This window comes from Phycomyces blakesleeanus (genome assembly GCF_001638985.1).
Source record: "Phycomyces blakesleeanus NRRL 1555(-) unplaced genomic scaffold PHYBLscaffold_13, whole genome shotgun sequence".
NCBI classification, from domain to species: Eukaryota; Fungi; Mucoromycota; class Mucoromycetes; order Mucorales; family Phycomycetaceae; genus Phycomyces; species Phycomyces blakesleeanus.
In genome coordinates, this window is record NW_017265146.1 from 335,772 (window position 1) to 355,752 (window position 19,981).

The window sequence follows — 19,981 nt, forward strand, 5'->3', positions numbered from 1 at the left end:
CATGCAAAAGCTTGGGCTTGTTGTCATGTAAGTCTAATTGGGCCTCTTGTGCAGTGATGATAAAGTTTCGAACAGCTACAAGGACTTCGTCTGCATCTGTATGAAGCTTGTTGATGGATTCAGGGGGTGGCCATGCACCAGAAGCCACTTTGGAGGACAAGGCCAGCTTGGCCAGAGAAGCCATCACACCGCGATGATGTGTACGAAGCTTTTTGTTGGACTTGATTTGGGGCGAACTATCCTTGTCGATAGAATTGGAAAGATAGAGCAATAGACGGACATGGTATACCACAGAAATTGTGTTCTTTTGCAATGTGTCGAATGTTTCGTTTCTAATGGAGTTCTTTAACGTCTGGATAGCCATAGCAATCTGAGCCGAAACCTTGCTCCAAGAAACCACTTGGGCATCGACAAGACTTTGATTGCTTGCATTTCGGTATTCAGCAAAAGATGTAGCTTCGACGCTTTCATTCTGGGTCCCAGAGTTTTCCTGACTGTTTGAAGAAGAATGCATCTAGGGGTTTATCAATGAGACTTTCAGAATCCTACACACACAAATGTGTGTTGAAGTTAAGAAAATTACCAGTGCACCTGTTTGGAAATCAATGTTCTCCAAATTCCAAGTAGTTTGTTCGGTTACAACATTGCAAAAATATAGTCGCCCAGAAGGTGTTGTTTTGCTAACCCAATTAGGTGGCAGCTAACCGGCAGTCCAAACATTGAGTAAAAAAAAAACATAGCACAACAGCAGATAATACACTCCATTATATACCTGTTCTTCTTCCAAGGATTCCATAGCTGGCGCACTATAGTATGTAGTCATTCCTCCTTCTGCTGTAGTTGCGCCTATGCTTGGAGAGACAGAATCTTCAGAGAACCGACGACCGGTGTCAAAGCGATTCATGGACCGAACAGGACGAACCGGCTTCTCTTCTTCTTCTACTTTTTCGAATTCTTCTTCATTTCCGAATGTTTCGTGCTCCAAAAAAGGTTTGCGTCCAAAGTGCTTCTCATAATAGTCTGAGCTCGTCTGTTGGTTTTGGGATATGATTGACCTTGAGGTATCATAGAGCATCTTTTGACTGTCATATTCAAAGTCATTGAGTGGAAGTGAATAACGCATTTCGTTTGTGACGACATTGTAATAATATGTTTCTGATCCATCTTCAGTAGTCTGCTGTATCCACTCGGATTGACCATAACTTTGTTGAGATCTGGATTCAGTCATTTGTGTGGACCGGTCTGATATCAACAGGTCAGTTGCATCAAGACTTAGGCGTAGTTGTTGACGACGAGGATTTTTTTCTTCAACTAGGCGTGGTTCTACATACTGAGAACTTCCGCCTCGCCAGGGATCAGTAACTTCGACACGGCGTGAATGACTCACATTCTATCGAGTCAGTTCATTAATTGTTATTATTTTTTGAAATCTACTGATTTTTTTTACACTTACTCTATCATTAATCGAGTATTCTTGTCTAGTATTGCGTGGTTCAGGTACTTCTTCCGGGATGACTTGAACATAATTACTAGGGAACCAGCCTCGTTTCCCATTGCATCTAATTCATCAAAGAAATACATACATACATGCATATATATATGTTTTTTTTAGATTAAATGTGCTTATATATTTTAACGATCTATGTATTTTATAAATAAATTAATCAATTAATTAATTAATTTTTTTTTTGCTTGCTTGTCTCTTACAATCCATCCCACCACCCTGATTCTAGTTTGGCAAGGACAGTAATGATGGCACCTTGTTCAAATGACAGGGAAGAATTATCTGTCGAAGAATAGGGGTAAAGAGCATAAACTCTGCAGGTTATGTTTCCTGTACTCATTGCTTTGAGATGGTCAGCATAGACTTCAGGGCACGGTTAAATATAAAAGTAATAATAATGAATGGGCAGATGGCCTAGACGTCAAAAATGAAAATTTGCAAAAGATGATGATTGCAATGGAATCTCGAGAGATGAAGTTTGTCTTGAAGATTCCAGCAAATAAAGAAAAAAGAATGTATTTATCAAAATAAAAATAAAAATAAAAAAGATACTCTGTATGGAAAGAAAAGAGGGGTGAGCGGGAAGGCGATTTTTTTTTGCTTCCTTTGAATGTCTATTGTTCAACCTTGAAATTTCTGTGAAACACTTATTTACCCAACCACTAAAACGATTAGGTTTTCCTATTATCGGCTTCTTACCTGGTGGTCTTCCTGCTTGTTCTGGTCTACATATTATTATAATTTGTACATGTGTGGGTATGTGCGGTAGATTGATAAAGAATTCTGGAAGATGCTCTTCTTGTACGTGCGTACAAGGCGTGTATCATCAGATGTTTCGTTAATATGGTTTTTGAATAATAGGCATTTTAGTTGAGCTATGAAAATAATAAGAAATTGATACCGATTTCAACAGCAACTATATTGATCTGTATCCATACATCTAAGAAAAGAGTTCATTAAATATGCTTTAATCGAGAAATATTGTACTCTTTCATTTGTATTTAATAAAGGTGTACAAGGTAATTATATCCTTTTTAATGAAAGTAAAAAAAAGCACTACTATTAGTGACCGAGATTTGTACAACAAGTACAGGAATGGCAGGTGAGATCAGGAGCTTTAAATGAACTACTCTTCTTTATTTTCTTTATATTTTATAAAGGTAAATGAACCAGATGAATTCGGTAGGCAATGTTTAAACACACGGTGATAGAAATATCTGACAGAAACAACGTAGTAGTGGAAGCATCCTTTGGAAGCTAAATGGTACTATACCATTATTTTAAGCTAAAATCGTTGTTCAAACATTTGTTTTGCTTGCTTTGTCAAGGCACTTGTACCACACTTTTTTAAGACACTTGAATCGAGGATACCCTGGTTCACAAAGTACGTCAAGATACGTTCAAGAAGTTCGAGTTGATCACCCAGTGACAGGTTGTTAACAATTGTGGCCAAAACAGAGCCAACTGATGCAGTGTGTGTCTAAAAAAGAAACTCAATATTTTTGTTTTATTTGGTTACTTTTCCTTGTTTTCCCTTACCTTGATAAAACTTTGGTAGTACATGTACGAGAAAAGACCCATAAGAAACTGACAATCCATCCTATCAGTCCATCCACCATGCCCTGGAATACTTTGACCAAAATCCTTAATTTTGAAGGCACGCTTTACCCCACTCGCAAAGAAACCTCCAAAAGGAGCAATTAGAGAGGCAAAACAAGCCATGACTAGTGCATGCAATTGAATGGGGGCAATCCAAACTTCGGTTACATGTCTACCAGTCTTTTGATTGTTGAAATAAGTAAAAGTTTGTAGATATAATAAACAATAAACTTACTATTTTACTGAGTAATGAACTCCAGTTTTGAGATAGTTCCCATGGAACTGCTGTAAACACAGGATTTTTTGGCTCACAACTTACGGCTGACCATGCAGAAGTAGACAAATTCTGTTAAGATCGTGATTTGAATTTTAATATTAAGAGGCTTGTAATTTTCCAAAGTAAAGAAGAAGAAAAACCTTTGGTGCACAATACCTTTACTGGACAAACCATGTAATCAAATCGCATCAAAAATGATGCCCACTAATATATTGTTTTTCATTAGCTTTTAAATAAATATATTTATTAGAATAATTTACCAAAAACCCAAATACAAGAGTACATATCCAAGCACCCACAAACCCTTCGACTGTCTTTTTAGGACTAAGTTGAATTAATTGTGTTCTTCCCCAAAAGAAGCCGCATACATAAGCAAATATATCATTGCAAATAACTAAAGAAGCAGGCAAGACCAGCCTTGAAGACAAAATAATTAAAAAAATAATTGAATAAAAAATCAAAGTTCAAAGCTATTTACCAGATAAGCCCTTCAAGTACATTGTCAACGATAAAATGGCACTGAAATACGATCAACAGTAGTGCCATGTGCATCCATCCAAACTGGGCCAATTGACGTTTGTAGAGTCCCTTTTGTAAATTCACGACAAAAAATACGAAACCTTGACAAATAAAAAACGGGGAATTAATGATAAAAACGCAGAACATATTGATTTTTTGTGACATACCAATGACATAGAGCGTAAAACTTATGAATCGATGGTGAGTTGCGAAAGGCAAGAGAAACGCATCGACGAGTAGAATTTCTTGAAAATAATATATTATGGACTCTCCATAGAGAAAATAAGTAGCTGCAACCAAGAAATACCTAAGAATTAATAAGTATAATATAGACAACTTGTTTGTTTGTTTGCTTTTTGTCTTTTAATAAAAGATAAAATAAAAATTTCATGATTTATTATTTTATTATTATTTAATTTATATATTTAAAGGCATATTACCAACTCATGGTCCTATACCAGCGCATATTCTTTTCTCTTGCTGGGACTTGTGCAATCTCAATCACCTCACTGTAGACCAATGTTTGAATTGCAATGACCATGAGAATGACAAAAAGATGACCAGAAGCCAAGATAGCAAAAAAAGTTCCAACCATTAATAGAGTTGTGATGGTTCGTATCCACATATTTTTCCATTTCTTGGCCAAGGGTTGTTCTGTCAATAGCATAGTATCTACTGGTGGTGCAAGAGGATCTGATTTTTTGGTGCGTGGGACACCCACAAATCGTAATTGAGAAGACGAGCTTTGCCTAGTATGCATATTACGATTTGATAAGCAAAAAGAAAAGAGAAATCGAAAGAAAGAAAAAAGAGAAGAGAAAGAGGCCGGATATATTTGGTTTACTTTCATGTCAATGTATATATATATATATATGTATATATATAAAATTATATATATGTGTGGGTGTGGGTGTTTCTTATATTCTAATTTTTTTAACAAGAAATTCTCACATTAAAAAACACCTTTCATAGGCATTAATTTTTACTCTTTGTGTCTGTGTAGATTTGTGCGTATGTATGTACGTGTGGGTGGGTGGGTGTGAGTGTGGGTGTATGTGTATATGTGGAATCAACCATTCAATTAAGACACTTGTTCGTATCGTTGCCTTTTTTTTTGCTTTGCTGTTAACTTCATTCTTTAATCCTCCTCGGGTTGGTGAGTGACATCATAACGCTTGCCACGGATACCCCAGATACCCCAGTTGGCAAAGATGGTCTGTCGAAGATCAGCAAGATTAACATCTCGTTTAAGGCTTCTGAACTCGTTGGTAGTTGGTTTGAGAACCCAGTCAAATTCACCCTGGTAATCCTGCTCAACAGCCTCAATATCATTTAGCATATCAGCCTGGTCATAGCCTGTCAAGAAGATCGAGCACTTGGTTTCCAAAGCCTTTGTGATCGACTCTTTCCAACCATCACGGGCAGTGGAATGTCCGATTCCAGGTGAGAACATGAAAAACAAATCAGTATAAGGGTCAAACTTGTCAATCTTCTCGTGATAATCGGAATACAAGCTGTTGTCGTATGTGAACGAGACACGCTCGTTGAGAGAGGTAGTATAGGGTTCTTTGTTGAGAGGAAGGGCATCAGGTCCCACAAAATGGATATGGAATGGAGTCTGCGGGAAAAGGTAGGCAAGCTGGAGCCAGATATGTTGAGGAAGACTGGCTTCAGCTCGAGCACCCACAACATAGAGATTGATGGTCTCAGTACGAATCATGGTCTGTCCATCCTTTGCTACCTCATTACGAGGGTAGAGAATACTTCTCAAAGCTAACACCAAAAAATACGATAGCCATCTTGTCAGAAAAATTACCCCTTACACACGGTATTCATATTAATGAAATGTTTTATATCTTACCGGAGATTGAGCGCATTCCTTCGGGAGTAATCTCTTTTCCAAGCTTGTATGGGCATGACTGGTGAAGAATAGAAGCTACAGTAACAGGGTAAGTCAAGAGTTTGGAGACGTGGCGCATTGAACGATCGGAATCCATTGAAGGGAAACTGCGGGTGTAGAAAAACACATCCCAGTTGGACATGTTCACAGCTTCATCAAAGCCTTGGGAGCCTTGAGAAAAAGTTTAGATACAAAATTAGGTCAAATTATACAAAAATATAAATGCTTTGTTTTTAAGCTTACTAGGAAATTCAAATTCTTTCATAGTACGTCCGGAGCGCAAGTCATGGTCGTCTTCATTCTGCTCCCGCAAAATTGAGCAGATCTCTTTATGGGCTTCACGCCCCTTGTGATAATGATCATCGCTACAATGAGTAGGGTATCCACAATCGGGACACTCATAAACAGGCGGCTTCTTGTGTTCATGATCATGAAGATCGCAGACAGGGCAGACACCGTATTTGCTTATGTAACTGCCACGTTCACGCAATTCAGGAATAGGTGACTCGGAAAGTTTGTGAAATAAATTGTCTGGCCCAAGCATTGGCTTTTCTACAGGAGGGGCAGGTGGCGAGAACAAACCCTTGAAAGAGATGGCACGGACAGTTGTGTGATGTACTGCATGCTTTTGAAGGAAAGGACGGACAGTAGAAGAACCGAGACGAAGAGAGACTTTTGTTGCATAAGCAGCTGTTTTAGCGCTGTTAGAAAGGACTCTAGAAGACGCTGCAAGCTGTCTCCATGTGTTCATGTTTAAAGAAGTGTAATTAAGCTCTATTTATATGGAGCCCTTTAGAAAATTTTCAAAGCTTAACCCCCCGCACACCAAGTTACAACCTACTTTGCCTGTTCAGGTTAAATTCCCAGTCACGGCCTTTGTTTCAACAGACCAGGTTGACGGACCTCATAATGATGACAAAATCACTTTTTTCTATCGGTAGATTAACGAGTAATCTTAGGGACACGATTTTTATATTGGTTCTTCGTCAAGTTACAGTTCTTACACTTCAAATTCAGAAATTTTATTTAGTTTCTCCAAAAAACGAGCATGTTGCACCAACACAAGATGTATGTTACGTCGCTCAAACTTCAATTACCTCCCTTTGTCATGTTCGTAAAGTTTCCCTCCAATAAATTTAAAGCAGTGATCAAAGCTCGTGGTGCCAACGCCGTATATTAGACATTTTCTCTTTTTCTTTTTAATTTATAAAATGTATTCCGTTAACTATAAGAAAGCGAAGTTTCATCTTATTCAGTTGAGTTCTTTAGAAGATATAGCATAAATAAGTTAAAGTGTAATTTATTCTAGATTAAAAATCAAGATATCTGATAGTAATTTCTGTAGTGAGAGCGTATCCTTTCCAGTTCTAACGAAAGACTCTATATTATGTGAAAATGGTAGATAAGTCAGAAATACGTAAAATTAGCCCAGCTGTGTCTTATCTCTTTTTAGAAAGCCCATCGGTAAAGCTTACAATACCTCCATACCGGATTTCAAACAAGGAGTTGGAAAAGGGAAAAGCATAAACTTCTTCAAGCACATACAGCTGTTTGGCATCTAATCTCATTGTGCACAAGTACGCATTCGGGCCCACAATCTGAATGATTGGCCATTTTACTTCTATAATGTTGCTTTCGTCTAGATATGTTGCCTTTTTGACCACTTCTCCAGTACTATCATCAAAAATGGTAACATATTATTTCCACACCAGAAACATCAAATCAAGCATGAACCTAAGGTTCACACTCTTACAAGCTTCAATAATGAAGTTTCTCCTATAATTAAGTGATTTGATGAGCACAGTTAGTAAAATGGAATGTATGCGCTTTGACATAATGACAAGCCTTTTAGATATTACCAATGCAACAAGATCTTTTGGCTGCCTCCAACCCAAGTCTCAAGCATGAAGCTCCATAGCTTCATCTGTAAATCAAAATCTGAATATAAACCTCTGTATTGCTTTGATAAACCCCATGAATTTTCGACATAATTGTATATTAAACATAAATAAGGAGTGATTGTGCTTCATCTTCTCGACCTTTCTATTTACATGAAGGTGTAAACTCAGAGAACGAATTCTTCTTTCTTGATCTACGACTTTAGCTTACATGCCTGAATAACGGACTTGTCATTTTAATTAATATTATTTTTGCCTTTGTGATAATTCAGGACTTTTTTTTTATTTTTATTTTTGCACCCGAGATAGTATATGATCTATAGATTGTCAGCAACATATCGCAATAAAGTATAATCTTTAACCTGAGGCTCTTATTGTCTTCAACGTGCTGTAACCTTTTCCTCTTTACAATCCTGTTCTTGTTTTTTAAAGGAATTGATTTGTCTTTTAGGTTGTTTTCGCATAGGCTGTGTATAAACTATATCAGAGATTTAGAGACTAATTAATACAAACTTGAACAATCTTACAGTCTATATTATCTCTATTGTTTTCTCTCTTTTCGTCCTTCACTTACAGCAGCAACACCTTCTCTATATACAATGTATAAAATAAATTTAGCCACTCTTTCTCAAAGATAACAATCCTAAATTGCCTTTAATAAACAAAATGGTGATAGAGCTGATAACATCTTGGATACCTATCTCGCTTTTTAACTGTCTCATCCGGCTTTAATCAGCAGCAGCCTGAAGAAGAAACCCTTCGCCTGTGACCTTTGCAAGCGCTACTATCCCTTCGGTATCCCTTCTTTTCTTCTGGTGGTATAGTTATAAATGAGAAAGGAAAGCAAAGGTATCTTATTTAATTAAAAATCTCATCCTTAAATAGAAACTTTTAGCTGTACGCTTAGTTTTTAGTTATGGCGTGTGAAAGGCAATATCCGTCAACCAATTCTTTTTTCTTTCTTTAGTAGTAAAAAGCTAGTAGGTATTTTTGAAGACTGTAATCTGTATAAACTTGTGCCTTTTTATTTATGACTGATCATAGAGAAGTTTGGGTAAGCAATTTCTTCAATTTCTATCAGCATCTATAAGCTTAACTTTTATTATTTATTCTAACACTTTTGTTCTCTTCTATATCGTACCAACCAGAATTTTATTTCAAAATAAAGCTACTTAAAAACATTTTACCTACCATCTTTTTTATTGTTGGTCTTGGCTTTATAGAGTTTCGCATTCAAAAATGAGAAAGTCAAAGGTTTTCTGAGACAATCTCGGGTTAAATTTGAGAAAGTCTACCTTTTTAAAAATAGAGAGGGTATGAAGTTGTAGCAATCTCCCATCAAAGTTGGTGAATGTAGTATAGTGTAAAATTATTACAAGTCTTCATATTTCTTTTACTGTACGTACATTATGGTTTTATTTGTAACTGTACACAATATATAAATATTATCATAATGCTGTTGTTTGGAAATTACGGATCACACACTTGAAGGGTGGAGTTTCTCAAACTTAACCTGAAATTATCTCAAAAAAGTTTTGATTTTCTCCTTTTTGAATGCAAAACTCTGTAAACTTATCGCAAACCACTTAAGCGGTCATTAAAAGTGTCAAAATTTGACGTTCATTAAAAAAAAAGTTTGGCTGCAAAACTAATTATACAATTCTTCAACCTCGTTTCTTTCACTCTCTTTCTTTCTATATAAATATATACTCTCTCATTCTTACACGGAGGATTTATTTAAGATTTTTTTAAAACATATATATATATACATACACTTATATAATTCATGCCTGCTACTGAGACAATCCAATGGTCTCCTCAGTCGCAATGGGAGATCGCCTTTGTGTTTGCATTCACCACTACTTTTCAACCAGAGGCGCGACAGGCTGGGTTGTATCCCTTTCCAAAATTTCAACCAGAGGTAAGGCATACACGTGTACAAATATTGGCCTCTTTATAAGAGAGTCATTTGTAATGACATGACTTAGTGTGATGATGATACATTAGGATCTTGAACACGCCTTATTACAAACCGAAGAAAGTGATTTAATGGATCAAATACTTTGCTCTTTTCTGAGCAATGCCCTGAATCGTAAAAAAGGCGTCGAGTAAGGGATATTAAGATAATTATCAAGATAATTATTAATATTATTATTATTATTATTTATTTATTTAGAATAAGCGGATGCAGCAGAACACTCCAAGAACTGATTACAACCAAAATTAAGGCTTTTGAATGCGATCTGACAGAAAATCCTTTGCTCAATCACAACAATTTTCATTCACTTGCACCAGAAGTAAAGGTAAATTATTATAATAAACAGCGGTATACCCCAGAACTAATATTAGTTATCTAGCTCAATTTATTGCGTCTATTGGTGGAATGGCAACTCCAAGACTGTGTCAATATACATTCAGTGATTGATACTTATTTCAAAAATGTTAAGAAAAACCAAACAAACCCACTCGAGTTTGTTCCTTTTGGATATGACAGTAAAAAGAGAGCTTATTTTCAATTTGGAGGTAAATATTATTATTATTTTTTTGAAAATTTGTTCTGGATACTCTTGTATTCAGAAAAAGACGAAAGGAAATAATGACATCATGACATAGATTCTGCATGGTTGTGGCGTGAAAAGACTGGGATCAAGAATGGCTTCCAATGGGAGACAGGTAAAAATGAAAGCTTTTATGGGATACAACTGGTTAATATTCTATCTGCGGTTTAGTCGCAAAGGATATAGAAGGACTCCAAAATTTTTTAAGTGAAACTGAAGTCAGCAAGAATCGTGCTGAACGAGCCCTATTACAACGTGTACAAGAGTTGATCCCAATTGTAGAGGAACGTCAACGTCGACAAGAAAAGAAGGATCGAGCTAAAGCCCGTCAATTGGCCCTGGAGTCAGCATTTGTACCCCGTGAACTTCGACAGAGAGATCGTAAACGTCCTGTACGCTATAACTACGATGATTTTACGGATAAGGATGATTATGATCAGGAGGAGAACTATGAACGTGTCCGACCCACTCGAGTTAGTAGTCGGTTAAACCCAGGCTTTTCTCAACCTGAAGAAGAAGAAGCGGAAGAAGAAGTAGAACAAACAAACAACGTAGAGGAAAAGGAAGACCAGACAAAAGTTAATGGGGAAACAGAAAAAAACAATGAAGATGTTATTATGCTCGATGCACCAAATGCTATTTTAAACGATGTCCGGGCAGACATGATTGAGGTGGACTAGCTGGATAATTTTTATTATGTTTTTGTACTATCATCCTATCTGATTCTAGCTTTTGTAAATATTCATATAAAATAAACATCTTTTGACAAATCTCGGAAGAAGTATGAAAAAGAGGGATTTGTGGGCGGCAATTGAATAGCTTCCGGAATGCTGACATCATAAACCGTCCAAGGAGCAGCCGGAGCGAGCGTAAAACGGAATACGCTTGGCAGTCGAAAGGCTCCTTCTCTGCAAACACAATGGGTAAGGCATCCGTCCAAGATGATATGACGAAATTATCTATCTATCAACCCATCCATCCATACCTAACAACCTCTACTTCTCAATGGATGAATGAATAGGTATCAGTCGTGATTCTCGCCACAAGCGCAGCGCCACCGGTGCCAAACGCGATCAGTACAGAAAAAAGAGAAAGTAAGCATTTGATGATGTAAATGAAATGGACAAATAAATGAATCAGTAAACTCACACTTTATTCCTAAGGTTCGAGTTGGGTCGTCCCCCAGCCATGACTAAGCTCGGTGGCAGACGTATCCACGTCGTCCGTGTCCGTGGCGGTAACGTCAAGCACAGAGCTCTTCGTCTTGAGTCTGGCAACTTCTCTTGGGGATCCGAGGGAATTGCTCGCAAGACCCGTGTTTTGACTGTCGTCTACAACGCCTCCAACAACGAGTTGGTCCGTACCAACACTCTCGTTAAGGGTGCTGTCGTTCAGATCGATGCTACTCCCTTCCGTCAGTGGCACGAGGCCCATTACGCTTCCTCCCTTGGCAAGAAGAAGGCCAATGCCGAAGAAGTTACCGTCGAGAAGAAGTCTAACAGCGTCCAGAAGAAGATCGCTGCCCGTCAGGCCGATGCCGCTGTTGACCCCCTCCTCGATGATCAGTTCACTGCCGGTCGTCTTTATGCCGTCATTGCCTCCCGCCCTGGCCAGTCTGGTCGTTGCGATGGTTACATCCTTGAGGGCAAGGAGCTTGAGTTCTACGTCAAGAAGATCAAGGTATGTAATTTTTTGACTAAGGTTGTGTTGATTTAAGTGTACTAAACATTTTTTTCTTTATAGTCCAAGAAGCAGCATTAAAATTTTTAGTTGTCTCTCTCTCTTTAATCTACATGGTTCATTTTTGTGCACGACTAGTTCCAAACGGTTACTTTTCTGGAAATAAATGTTCCTCCCCCTTGTGTTTAAAAATCATTCAAAAATTCATTATGTTCGTATTCAAATATTGTTTGTTCACTTGGAGTTTTGTGTGCTTTTGATTTTGGGTATAAGTAAATATTGCGTTCAAATGATTAAGATGTAGTCATAGGTATATATAATTATATGTGTATTCCTAAGGAGACAGATCATAATTGGAGACTTGATTTATAAAAATATATTAAGACTTGTCATATTTATTGAAGCATATGTAATCTGTTATTCTGTGAAGACATACAAGTTAAATTAGGTGTCATAAAACCCACATTTTTCTAAGTATGATATACATTCTAATTGTATTGAAAGGACATACTCCAAGATAGACATATACTGGTAATTTTCTTTCAATTTATTAAAGCAATTACCAAAGTGTGCTGATCAAATTGAAAGTAATCTGGATACTTTCAGAATGGGTTTAAGCAGTGGACGAAGAAATTGATTCCCCGAAATCTCTAGTGCCAGACCCACCGGAATAATGTATATTGGACACCATCCAAGGCAGGCCCAATCGATCCCTCTTTTAGCTTCGATATCGTCAGACAATGGTATGCATCCATCCCTTATAGATCGCTACTTTTTATCATCATAACCACGCCAATTCCAATCCATCTATCGATCCAACCATATCTATCCACCCACCAATTTTTTTTTCTGTGGATACAACTATTTCGACATCATGTGGAATTACGGTTCTTTCAATAATTACATGACCTCTCATCGTAATGTTCTTGTATCGTAGAGCGCCGAACAAAAGACTGTTGCCGTCAACAAGATGAAGGCTCTCCACATCGAGAAGCTCGTTCTCAACATTTGCGTTGGTGAGTCTGGTGATAGACTTACTCGTGCTGCCAAGGTTCTCGAACAATTGACCGGTCAGACCCCCGTCTACTCCAAGGCTCGCTATACCGTCCGTACCTTCGGTATCCGTCGTAACGAAAAGATCTCCGTTCACGTCACCGTCCGTGGCCCCAAGGCTGAGGAGATTCTTGAGCGTGGCCTCAAGGTCAAGGAGTACGAGCTCCGTGCCCGTAACTTCTCTGAGACCGGTAACTTTGGTTTCGGTATTGATGAGCACATTGACTTGGGCATCAAGTACGATCCTTCCATTGGTATTTACGGTATGGACTACTACATTGTTATGGGTCGCCCCGGTAACCGCGTCGCTCGTCGCAAGCACTGCAAGTCCAAGGTTGGTGCTACCCACCGCATCAAGAAGGAAGAATCTGTTGAATGGTTCAAGACCCGCGTAAGTTACTTTATAGTTGTGCTTAGACTGGAAAATCGCTCTAACATCTATGCCTTTAGTTCGATGGTGTTGTCAGCAACAAATAAATATTGTTCACTTCATTGCCCTATTAATAATGCTGCGTTTTCTTGCAATCAACCAATTTGAAATATATATATATATATATATGTGTGTGTATGTGCGTGTGTGTATATTTGTCTTTGTGTGAAGCTGGTAAAAGAGAGTGATGTAAAAAAAAAGTGTTTTTTCTTCTTCTTTTCTTTTCTTTTTAGCTCTATTAGCAATTCAATAAATCTGCATTTACTATTTATTCATACAAGCAAAGGACATAAAAATGGAATACATTTTTGGTCAAAAACAATGTGTTACTTTCTATGGGCGGTTAGATGGTTTTTTCATCATTCCAATTCTGCTCATACTCTTGCTAGGAGGCCTAAGTCCACTAAGTCCTGTCGTACGTGAAGTTTCTTCGTCTTGATCTGTTTGTAGTGGTTGTGTATTATGTCGTCGCTGAGGAGGTTTGAATCCTGTTGTAGGTGGTATCGGCTTGACAATTGTGATTCTTGAAGGTGGCGTGCTGAAAAGACTCGTGCGTGGAGTTGTATTAGCCCGCATAGGGGAAGTTGGCCTAGAAAGGGCAGAATATCGTCTGCTGTCTACTGGACTCATGATTGGGGAATGAGGAGTAGATGAGACATTTGGAATATGACTTGTTCTTTGCGCAATTCTGCTATCTGATCTTCCCATAGTTATTGATTGGTGTGTTTGCTGCGGTTTCTGTTGCTTTTGTTGCTGTAGTTGGTGCTGTTGTTGTGTAGGCTTTTTAGAAGAAAGCGTTTTCTCTGGGTTAGGAGTTGATGTTTTTGGAGCAGGTATATGAGATGGGCGAGTAGGAAGAGCGGAAGGTGAGCGTCCAGTTGGCACCAGACTTGATTTCATGCGGGAACCTGGACGGGGAAGGCTACTGTGAGAATCAACATCTTTGCGTGTGTAAGAGCGACTAGGTGTTGGCATTCCACTGGGACGCGGTAAGATAGGGGATGCAGCAGAAGAAGCCTGACTGCTAGCAGAATAATTACTGAGGCGACTATGAGAGCGTGAAGATGTCGAGGTTGACTCTGATGGATATATAGGGGGGCCAAAGCGTGTGAATTGATTAAGTCCGGTAGTGATGGTCGATTGGGAGTTCAAACTGTTCTCACTACTCATGCTCCCCGATCGCTGTTCACGCACCCCTCGTTCAATCAATGATGCCGTCTGCCTAAATTGTGCAGCTCCTGGTCTATAATGTATTGTCTGTGAAGAATGGTTTGACATTGTTTCCATATGGTCTTCTTCCGGTGACCAGTCAAGCTCATGCTGTACATGATGCTATAGGTAAAGTAAAACGTAACATTTTGTTAAGTAGCTTTGAATACAACATGTGCTTTGTGAGTGTACACACCTTATTTCCAATATTAAGGAAATTCTCAAAATCGTCTTCTAATGATATTGTTGCTGTAGCCGCTTTGTTGTTATTGCTCTTAGTTCCATGAAGGATTGGTCGAAGAGAATCGAGTGTCTGGAATACTTTGTTAGACGTTTACCCCCTTGTTCTCCTTACTGCTTACCTCATACGTCTTCAGGAAATCTTCAGAGTCTTCCAGCCCCAATTCAGCCAAATCGGTCAAATTCGTTTCATCGTCCATATCCACTGTAAAGTTGGCATTGATCAGATCTTGCAAGTCAACGCTGTCTTCTGATCCAATCGATGATATCGACTCGGGCCGTCCCTGTCGGCGGTGTCGAGAGTTCGTCTCTATAGGAATACTATCCAAAGAAGTATGAGCTCAGCACATAAACAAAGATGCCTATTTGTTTGCTAAATTGTTTACATGTTATTGTCTCCATCTACAAGCAACGAATGACCATCTCTGTTTTGATCTGCCGGTACAGCAGATGCATCCTCTCGATACCCAGGAACATTCATCAACCAGCCATGTACATTTGCTGGCCCAGCATCGACTTTTGGTGACACGCTCGCCTTCTCTTTTTTCAGGCCAAAGAAGCGTCGATTATGAGAATCTGTCATGAAGAAAATAGTAAGAAAGAATTAAAAAGAAAGAAGAAAGAAAACGAATCTCCAAAGGTGCGATGGAGCAAGTAGCTCCCGACCAATGCGCGTGCCACAAAGAAAAATAGGATTCAAGCCGGCCTTACATCCCAATTCGGGGAAAAAAGATCCCTTTTCTCTATTCACACCTCCTGTGCGTCATCTATTTGCACACGTATTTAGAGACTTCTGTTGAATGTTCTTTATGTATAAAAAAATTACCAAAAAAAAGTTTATTATTGTGCACTTCTTTATATAATAAATGTTATTTATAAAGTTACTCATTAATACACTAGATTTAACGTATTATATAATATCAAATGAATATGTGTGTATTGTCAATATATGTATCTGTTATCCACAAAACAATAAAATCGAACTTTAGATCCTTGGCCCCAAAACGTCCAATATGGTTAACTTTCTCCTTACTCTGAGGTTATATTCATTATCATTATCAAATAACTTAAAGCTCGTTTTAAAATAACCAGTAATACTAGAGCAGCAAAAGGAATTACTAAATGTAAAGTTTGGCTCTTCTTTGCATTCAATAATAGCCGTCACTATACAAACCTTTATGTTTTTTAACTTCAAAGGCCGAGACATAAGCTTAAACCTGAGATCAACACGATCATGTCAGCAAAGAACAAGAAAGGTACACCTCTCTGACGTTATGATTACGATTGCCTGCTTATCATTCAAATTCTGATGACTTTTTTTTTCTGTGTAAAAAGGGCCTTCACAGGTATGAATTAGACCTGTTGTTATTAACATTTATGCATCGCACACACATTCATTCATCAACTTTCCTGCAATTTATATCTATGTGTCGCCTTTTTCGTTGCTTTTTTTATCGTAGGCTGAGCTTATGGTCAAGACATGTTCAGAGATCATTGCAGAATTGGTCGAAGCTGTTGATGCTCGCAAAGATATTAACCTTAACGGTCTCAAGAACAGAATTGCTAGTAAAAACAAACTCCAAAATCAGCCTAAGCTTGTAGACATTATTGCTGCTATCCCGGAACAATACAAAGCAGCTCTTTTACCAAAGTTGAAGGCCAAGCCTATTAGAACTGCTTCTGGTGTATGTATATACTTTAGAACAAAAAAAAGATGGAATGTATATCTAAAAATATGGAGTCAATCAACAGATTGCTGTTGTGGCTGTGATGTGCAAGCCTCATCGATGTCCTCATATTGCCATGACAGGAAATATTTGTGTGTGAGTTAAATTATCTAAAAATAAGAGTAAAAATATGGATTTAGTGTTGATTTTAATATTTTCAAATAGGTATTGTCCCGGTGGCCCTGACTCAGATTTCGAGTATTCTACCCAATCTTACACCGGTTATGAACCTACTTCGATGCGTGCTATTCGTGCTCGTTATGATCCATTTGAACAAGCCCGTGGCCGTGTAGATCAGCTCCGAAGTCTGGGTCATAGTGTAGACAAAGTAGAATATATTTTGATGGGTGGTACATTTATGTCGATGGCAGAAGATTACCGCAACTGGTTTATTGCTAACCTTCATGATGCTCTCTCGGGACATCCTAGTAATGATGTTGACGAGGCTGTGCGGTAAGAACCTTGAAATAACAAAAAATGATCGGCGGAGTCATATATCTAGTTTATTTGAAGATTGCTAATGCAATTTGTATAGTTATTCACAGCAGAGCCAGACAAAATGTATTGGTATCACAATAGAAACTCGTCCAGATTACTGTCTGAAGCCTCATTTGAGTCAGATGCTGCGTTATGGCTGTACACGTCTTGAGATTGGTGTTCAAAGTGTTTATGAAGATGTAGCTAGAGATACAAACAGGTAAAATGATGAAAAATCTATCACATTTCTTCTTTATCCGTACTAATCTCCCATACTGTTCTATAGAGGCCATACTGTCAAGGCTGTTTCAGAGTCTTTCCAACTAGCCAAGGATACTGGTTTCAAGGTTGTTTCCCACATGATGCCTGATCTTCCAAATGTTGGTATGGAGCGCGACATGGAACAATTTAAAGAGTATTTTGAGAATCCGGCGTTCCGTTCGGACGGTCTGAAAATCTACCCTACGCTTGTCATCCGTGGCACAGGCTTGTATGAGCTTTGGCGTACTGGTCGATACCAAAATTACACGCCCAATGCGCTGGTCGACTTGGTTGCTCGCATTCTTGCACTTGTCCCACCATGGACCCGCATCTATCGCGTCCAACGTGACATCCCCATGCCACTTGTTACGTCGGGTGTAGAGCATGGCAATCTTCGCGAGTTGGCACTTAACCGAATGAAGGATCTCGGAACCGAATGTCGCGATGTCCGCACACGAGAAGTCGGTATCACCGAGATCCATCAAAAGATCCAACCAGACCAGGTTGAGCTTATCCGACGTGATTACACAGCAAACAACGGCTGGGAAACCTTTTTATCTTATGAGGATCCTCATCAAGATATTCTTGTCGGTCTGCTCCGTCTCAGAAAATGCTCACCACAGACTTTCCGTCCTGAACTCACTTCTGCCGGACAGACCTCTATTGTCAGAGAACTCCATGTTTATGGCTCTGTAGTACCGATGCACGATCGTGATCCTACAAAGTTCCAGCATCAGGGCTTTGGTACTTTACTTATGGAGGAAGCTGAGAGAATCGCCCGGGAAGAACACGGAAGTGTCAAGTTAGCTGTCATCTCTGGTGTTGGCGTTCGTCATTATTACCAGAAACTTGGCTATTATCTGGATGGTAAGTTTTATACGTGCACTAATCTTTTAGCCACACATACAACTAATTCAATCTTTAAACTTAATTTACTAGGCCCTTATATGTCCAAGATGTTGGTATAGAGAGGCCAGTGTATCTGTATCCTCTTTGCTAGATCCTGTATATATATATCTTTCCTTACGATATGTCAATTCACACCAATATTATTGATATATAAAAAAAAATTCACATCAGTGTATTTATTTGGCTTGGCGTCATCATTTCTCTCTTTTCACAATAAAAAAAATGATATTATTCTGTAAAATAATAGAGCACTTTCACCCTTCCGAGTTTATTGATTTAACATAATGGATAATCATAAAGAGAAAGAGACAGATTCTTCTTTCCATCCTGAGCCTCTTTCCTTTAGCTTCAAGCCCAATCCAACCCGGAGGTTAGGAACCTCTCTGGGGTCTCAATCAAGCTATGAACGTAGTGCATCCAGCTTAGAGGTGAGGTGGACTGCCCACTAAATAAGCCAGAGTACTAGTGTTGTAATTTTGAGATATTTCATTGTTGGATGATTAGACAAAACCGTCAGTGGATTCGATGGAATCTGTTGAAACTGCACGAAGAAGTATGAAGATACTTCATCGACCCATCTTACCCAGTAATACCAATGGCACAAATCTACCATCATTACTCCCAATCCTCTCTAAAAGACAGGACCCACCTTTAAGAAATTCTTCTTGCTTTCCTCCCCAGAACAAGACTTTGGACATGCTTAAAGACTTTAGTCAGAATCACTCTGCGGTCAATGTCCAAGAACAGAAAAAAGGTGCAACTTCTATACCGCCGTCTAAGATTAAAAACGGCCACGAAATTCATATACAGGGTGTTCAATATCCAGACAAACCCTCGCAGAATCCTGTAAAATCGTCGCATGGCAATGAACAGCCGAGCATGTCCCCCATTATATTGCCCAAAAAAGCTACCAAATATATCAAGCCAGATGAGAGAATTATACAAACTTTACCGGTACTTACTATAGCTATTGAAACTAGTACTCATAGCTGCCTTCTCTACCTTTAAAAATAAACAGAATCCAGAACTCGACTTTCCAAACCCTAAAAAAGCAGCACCGTTTCAAAAAAACACCAAAACGGTTTATCCGATAGAGCAGCAATACACTAGGGCCGGCACTAAAGTTGCCAGCGTAGATAACTTTAACACTGAAATTGATTCTCTTGCTGGCCTATGCAAACAGATACTGGCTCAGAAAGAAACCGCGATTACTGAATCTAATCAACAAATACAAGTTCTCGAAAAAAAAATTCAATGGCAAAGCGAGCAAATTCAAGAATACATCACAAAAAGCACAAAGTTAGAAGATTTTTTTAATAAATCATTTCGACAAAGTGATCAAACCAAGATTTGGTAGGCTTAATATATATAAGTAAGAAGGCTTAATTATTCTTACAATAGTAGTTTCGAGAATCTATCCGAAAAATATGATATTTTCTTTTCTACCCTCCAAGGCCTTGAATCGTTTATCAAAACTGAAAAAAGCCAAAAAGAATCTGGGACTGAGTCAAAAGAATCCGAAACTGCAGTCTCTTTGGTTGATCAAAAATCTATTAAAGTCATAAAAAAGAGTAAATAATTAATCGTTACCAAAATGAAGAGAAGTGTATTAAATTATGGTTCTAGAAATTGATAAGTTCTTGGAGAACGCATATAAGCTTGCCGATATTTCTACACAGATTGGAGAACATAATAGCTACTATAGATATCTAAATGAAATGAAAAAAGAAACGGATCTTC

At 38.4% G+C, this 19,981-nt stretch overlaps 9 protein-coding genes across 9 annotated transcripts; 5 read left to right on the forward strand and 4 right to left on the reverse strand.

Moving 5' to 3' along the window:
• Positions 1-2,779: 2,779 nt before the first annotated feature.
• PHYBLDRAFT_155625 (hypothetical protein) lies at positions 2,780-4,566 on the reverse strand (the record flags this gene model as incomplete). The annotated part of the gene is made up of 9 exons (XM_018433422.1): positions 2,780-2,822; positions 2,848-2,984; positions 3,044-3,283; positions 3,339-3,449; positions 3,537-3,584; positions 3,641-3,797; positions 3,859-4,000; positions 4,067-4,206; positions 4,340-4,566. 9 exons carry the CDS (start codon positions 4,564-4,566, stop codon positions 2,780-2,782), a joined length of 1,245 nt encoding a protein of 414 aa, XP_018290376.1.
• A 141-nt stretch (positions 4,567-4,707) lies between these two features.
• Positions 4,708-6,550, reverse strand: PHYBLDRAFT_177702 (hypothetical protein; the record flags this gene model as incomplete). The annotated part of the gene is made up of 4 exons (XM_018437919.1): positions 4,708-5,672; positions 5,761-5,970; positions 6,043-6,382; positions 6,419-6,550. 4 exons carry the CDS (start codon positions 6,548-6,550, stop codon positions 5,038-5,040), a joined length of 1,317 nt encoding a protein of 438 aa, XP_018290377.1. The 3' UTR covers positions 4,708-5,037.
• A 497-nt stretch (positions 6,551-7,047) lies between these two features.
• On the reverse strand, positions 7,048-7,932 carry PHYBLDRAFT_65614 (hypothetical protein; the record flags this gene model as incomplete). Its single annotated transcript, XM_018441496.1, has 4 exons — positions 7,048-7,062; positions 7,275-7,473; positions 7,659-7,759; positions 7,909-7,932. 4 exons carry the CDS (start codon positions 7,930-7,932, stop codon positions 7,048-7,050), a joined length of 339 nt encoding a protein of 112 aa, XP_018290378.1.
• A 1,478-nt stretch (positions 7,933-9,410) lies between these two features.
• On the forward strand, positions 9,411-11,027 carry PHYBLDRAFT_159125 (hypothetical protein). The gene is made up of 6 exons (XM_018433919.1): positions 9,411-9,618; positions 9,705-9,805; positions 9,874-10,000; positions 10,055-10,220; positions 10,311-10,370; positions 10,427-11,027. The coding sequence occupies exons 1-6, from the start codon at positions 9,484-9,486 to the stop codon at positions 10,933-10,935; spliced, it is 1,098 nt and encodes a 365-aa protein (XP_018290379.1). The 5' UTR covers positions 9,411-9,483; the 3' UTR covers positions 10,936-11,027.
• A 147-nt stretch (positions 11,028-11,174) lies between these two features.
• On the forward strand, positions 11,175-12,237 carry PHYBLDRAFT_187359 (hypothetical protein; the record flags this gene model as incomplete). Its single annotated transcript, XM_018439372.1, has 4 exons — positions 11,175-11,178; positions 11,277-11,349; positions 11,419-11,935; positions 11,999-12,237. 4 exons carry the CDS (start codon positions 11,175-11,177, stop codon positions 12,014-12,016), a joined length of 612 nt encoding a protein of 203 aa, XP_018290380.1. The 3' UTR covers positions 12,017-12,237.
• Positions 12,238-12,666: 429 nt separating this feature from the next.
• On the forward strand, positions 12,667-14,248 carry PHYBLDRAFT_134245 (hypothetical protein). The gene is made up of 3 exons (XM_018429633.1): positions 12,667-12,678; positions 12,873-13,379; positions 13,439-14,248. The coding sequence occupies exons 1-3, from the start codon at positions 12,676-12,678 to the stop codon at positions 13,463-13,465; spliced, it is 537 nt and encodes a 178-aa protein (XP_018290381.1). The 5' UTR covers positions 12,667-12,675; the 3' UTR covers positions 13,466-14,248.
• A 291-nt stretch (positions 14,249-14,539) lies between these two features.
• Positions 14,540-15,440, reverse strand: PHYBLDRAFT_159129 (hypothetical protein). The gene is made up of 3 exons (XM_018433920.1): positions 15,254-15,440; positions 14,824-15,188; positions 14,540-14,750 (listed from the first exon to the last, which is right to left on the reverse strand). The coding sequence occupies exons 1-2, from the start codon at positions 15,346-15,348 to the stop codon at positions 14,954-14,956; spliced, it is 330 nt and encodes a 109-aa protein (XP_018290382.1). The 5' UTR covers positions 15,349-15,440; the 3' UTR covers positions 14,540-14,750; positions 14,824-14,953.
• Positions 15,441-16,101: 661 nt separating this feature from the next.
• PHYBLDRAFT_78125 (hypothetical protein) lies at positions 16,102-18,300 on the forward strand (the record flags this gene model as incomplete). The annotated part of the gene is made up of 8 exons (XM_018443332.1): positions 16,102-16,123; positions 16,203-16,213; positions 16,328-16,552; positions 16,620-16,690; positions 16,760-17,047; positions 17,130-17,291; positions 17,358-18,199; positions 18,272-18,300. The coding sequence occupies 8 exons, from the start codon at positions 16,102-16,104 to the stop codon at positions 18,298-18,300; spliced, it is 1,650 nt and encodes a 549-aa protein (XP_018290383.1).
• A 225-nt stretch (positions 18,301-18,525) lies between these two features.
• Positions 18,526-19,820, forward strand: PHYBLDRAFT_65608 (hypothetical protein; the record flags this gene model as incomplete). Its single annotated transcript, XM_018441495.1, has 4 exons — positions 18,526-18,669; positions 18,746-19,195; positions 19,260-19,594; positions 19,643-19,820. 4 exons carry the CDS (start codon positions 18,526-18,528, stop codon positions 19,818-19,820), a joined length of 1,107 nt encoding a protein of 368 aa, XP_018290384.1.
• Positions 19,821-19,981: the final 161 nt, after the last annotated feature.

Excerpts from the sequence above, each read along its gene's own strand:
- PHYBLDRAFT_134245 (XM_018429633.1), top strand. Across the intron at positions 13,380-13,438 it reads TTGAATGGTTCAAGACCCGC|TTCGATGGTGTTGTCAGCAA; the intron begins GTAAGTTACTTT and ends CTATGCCTTTAG.
- PHYBLDRAFT_159125 (XM_018433919.1), top strand. The coding sequence starts at position 9,484 with ATGCCTGCTACTGAGACAATCCAATGGTCTCCTCAGTCGCAATGGGAG. Across the intron at positions 9,619-9,704 it reads TTCCAAAATTTCAACCAGAG|GATCTTGAACACGCCTTATT; the intron begins GTAAGGCATACA and ends ATGATACATTAG. Across the intron at positions 10,371-10,426 it reads TGGCTTCCAATGGGAGACAG|TCGCAAAGGATATAGAAGGA; the intron begins GTAAAAATGAAA and ends TCTGCGGTTTAG.
- PHYBLDRAFT_159129 (XM_018433920.1), bottom strand. The coding sequence starts at position 15,348 with ATGAATGTTCCTGGGTATCGAGAGGATGCATCTGCTGTACCGGCAGAT. Across the intron at positions 15,189-15,253 it reads GTAGATGGAGACAATAACAT|TATTCCTATAGAGACGAACT; the intron begins GTAAACAATTTA and ends TTCTTTGGATAG.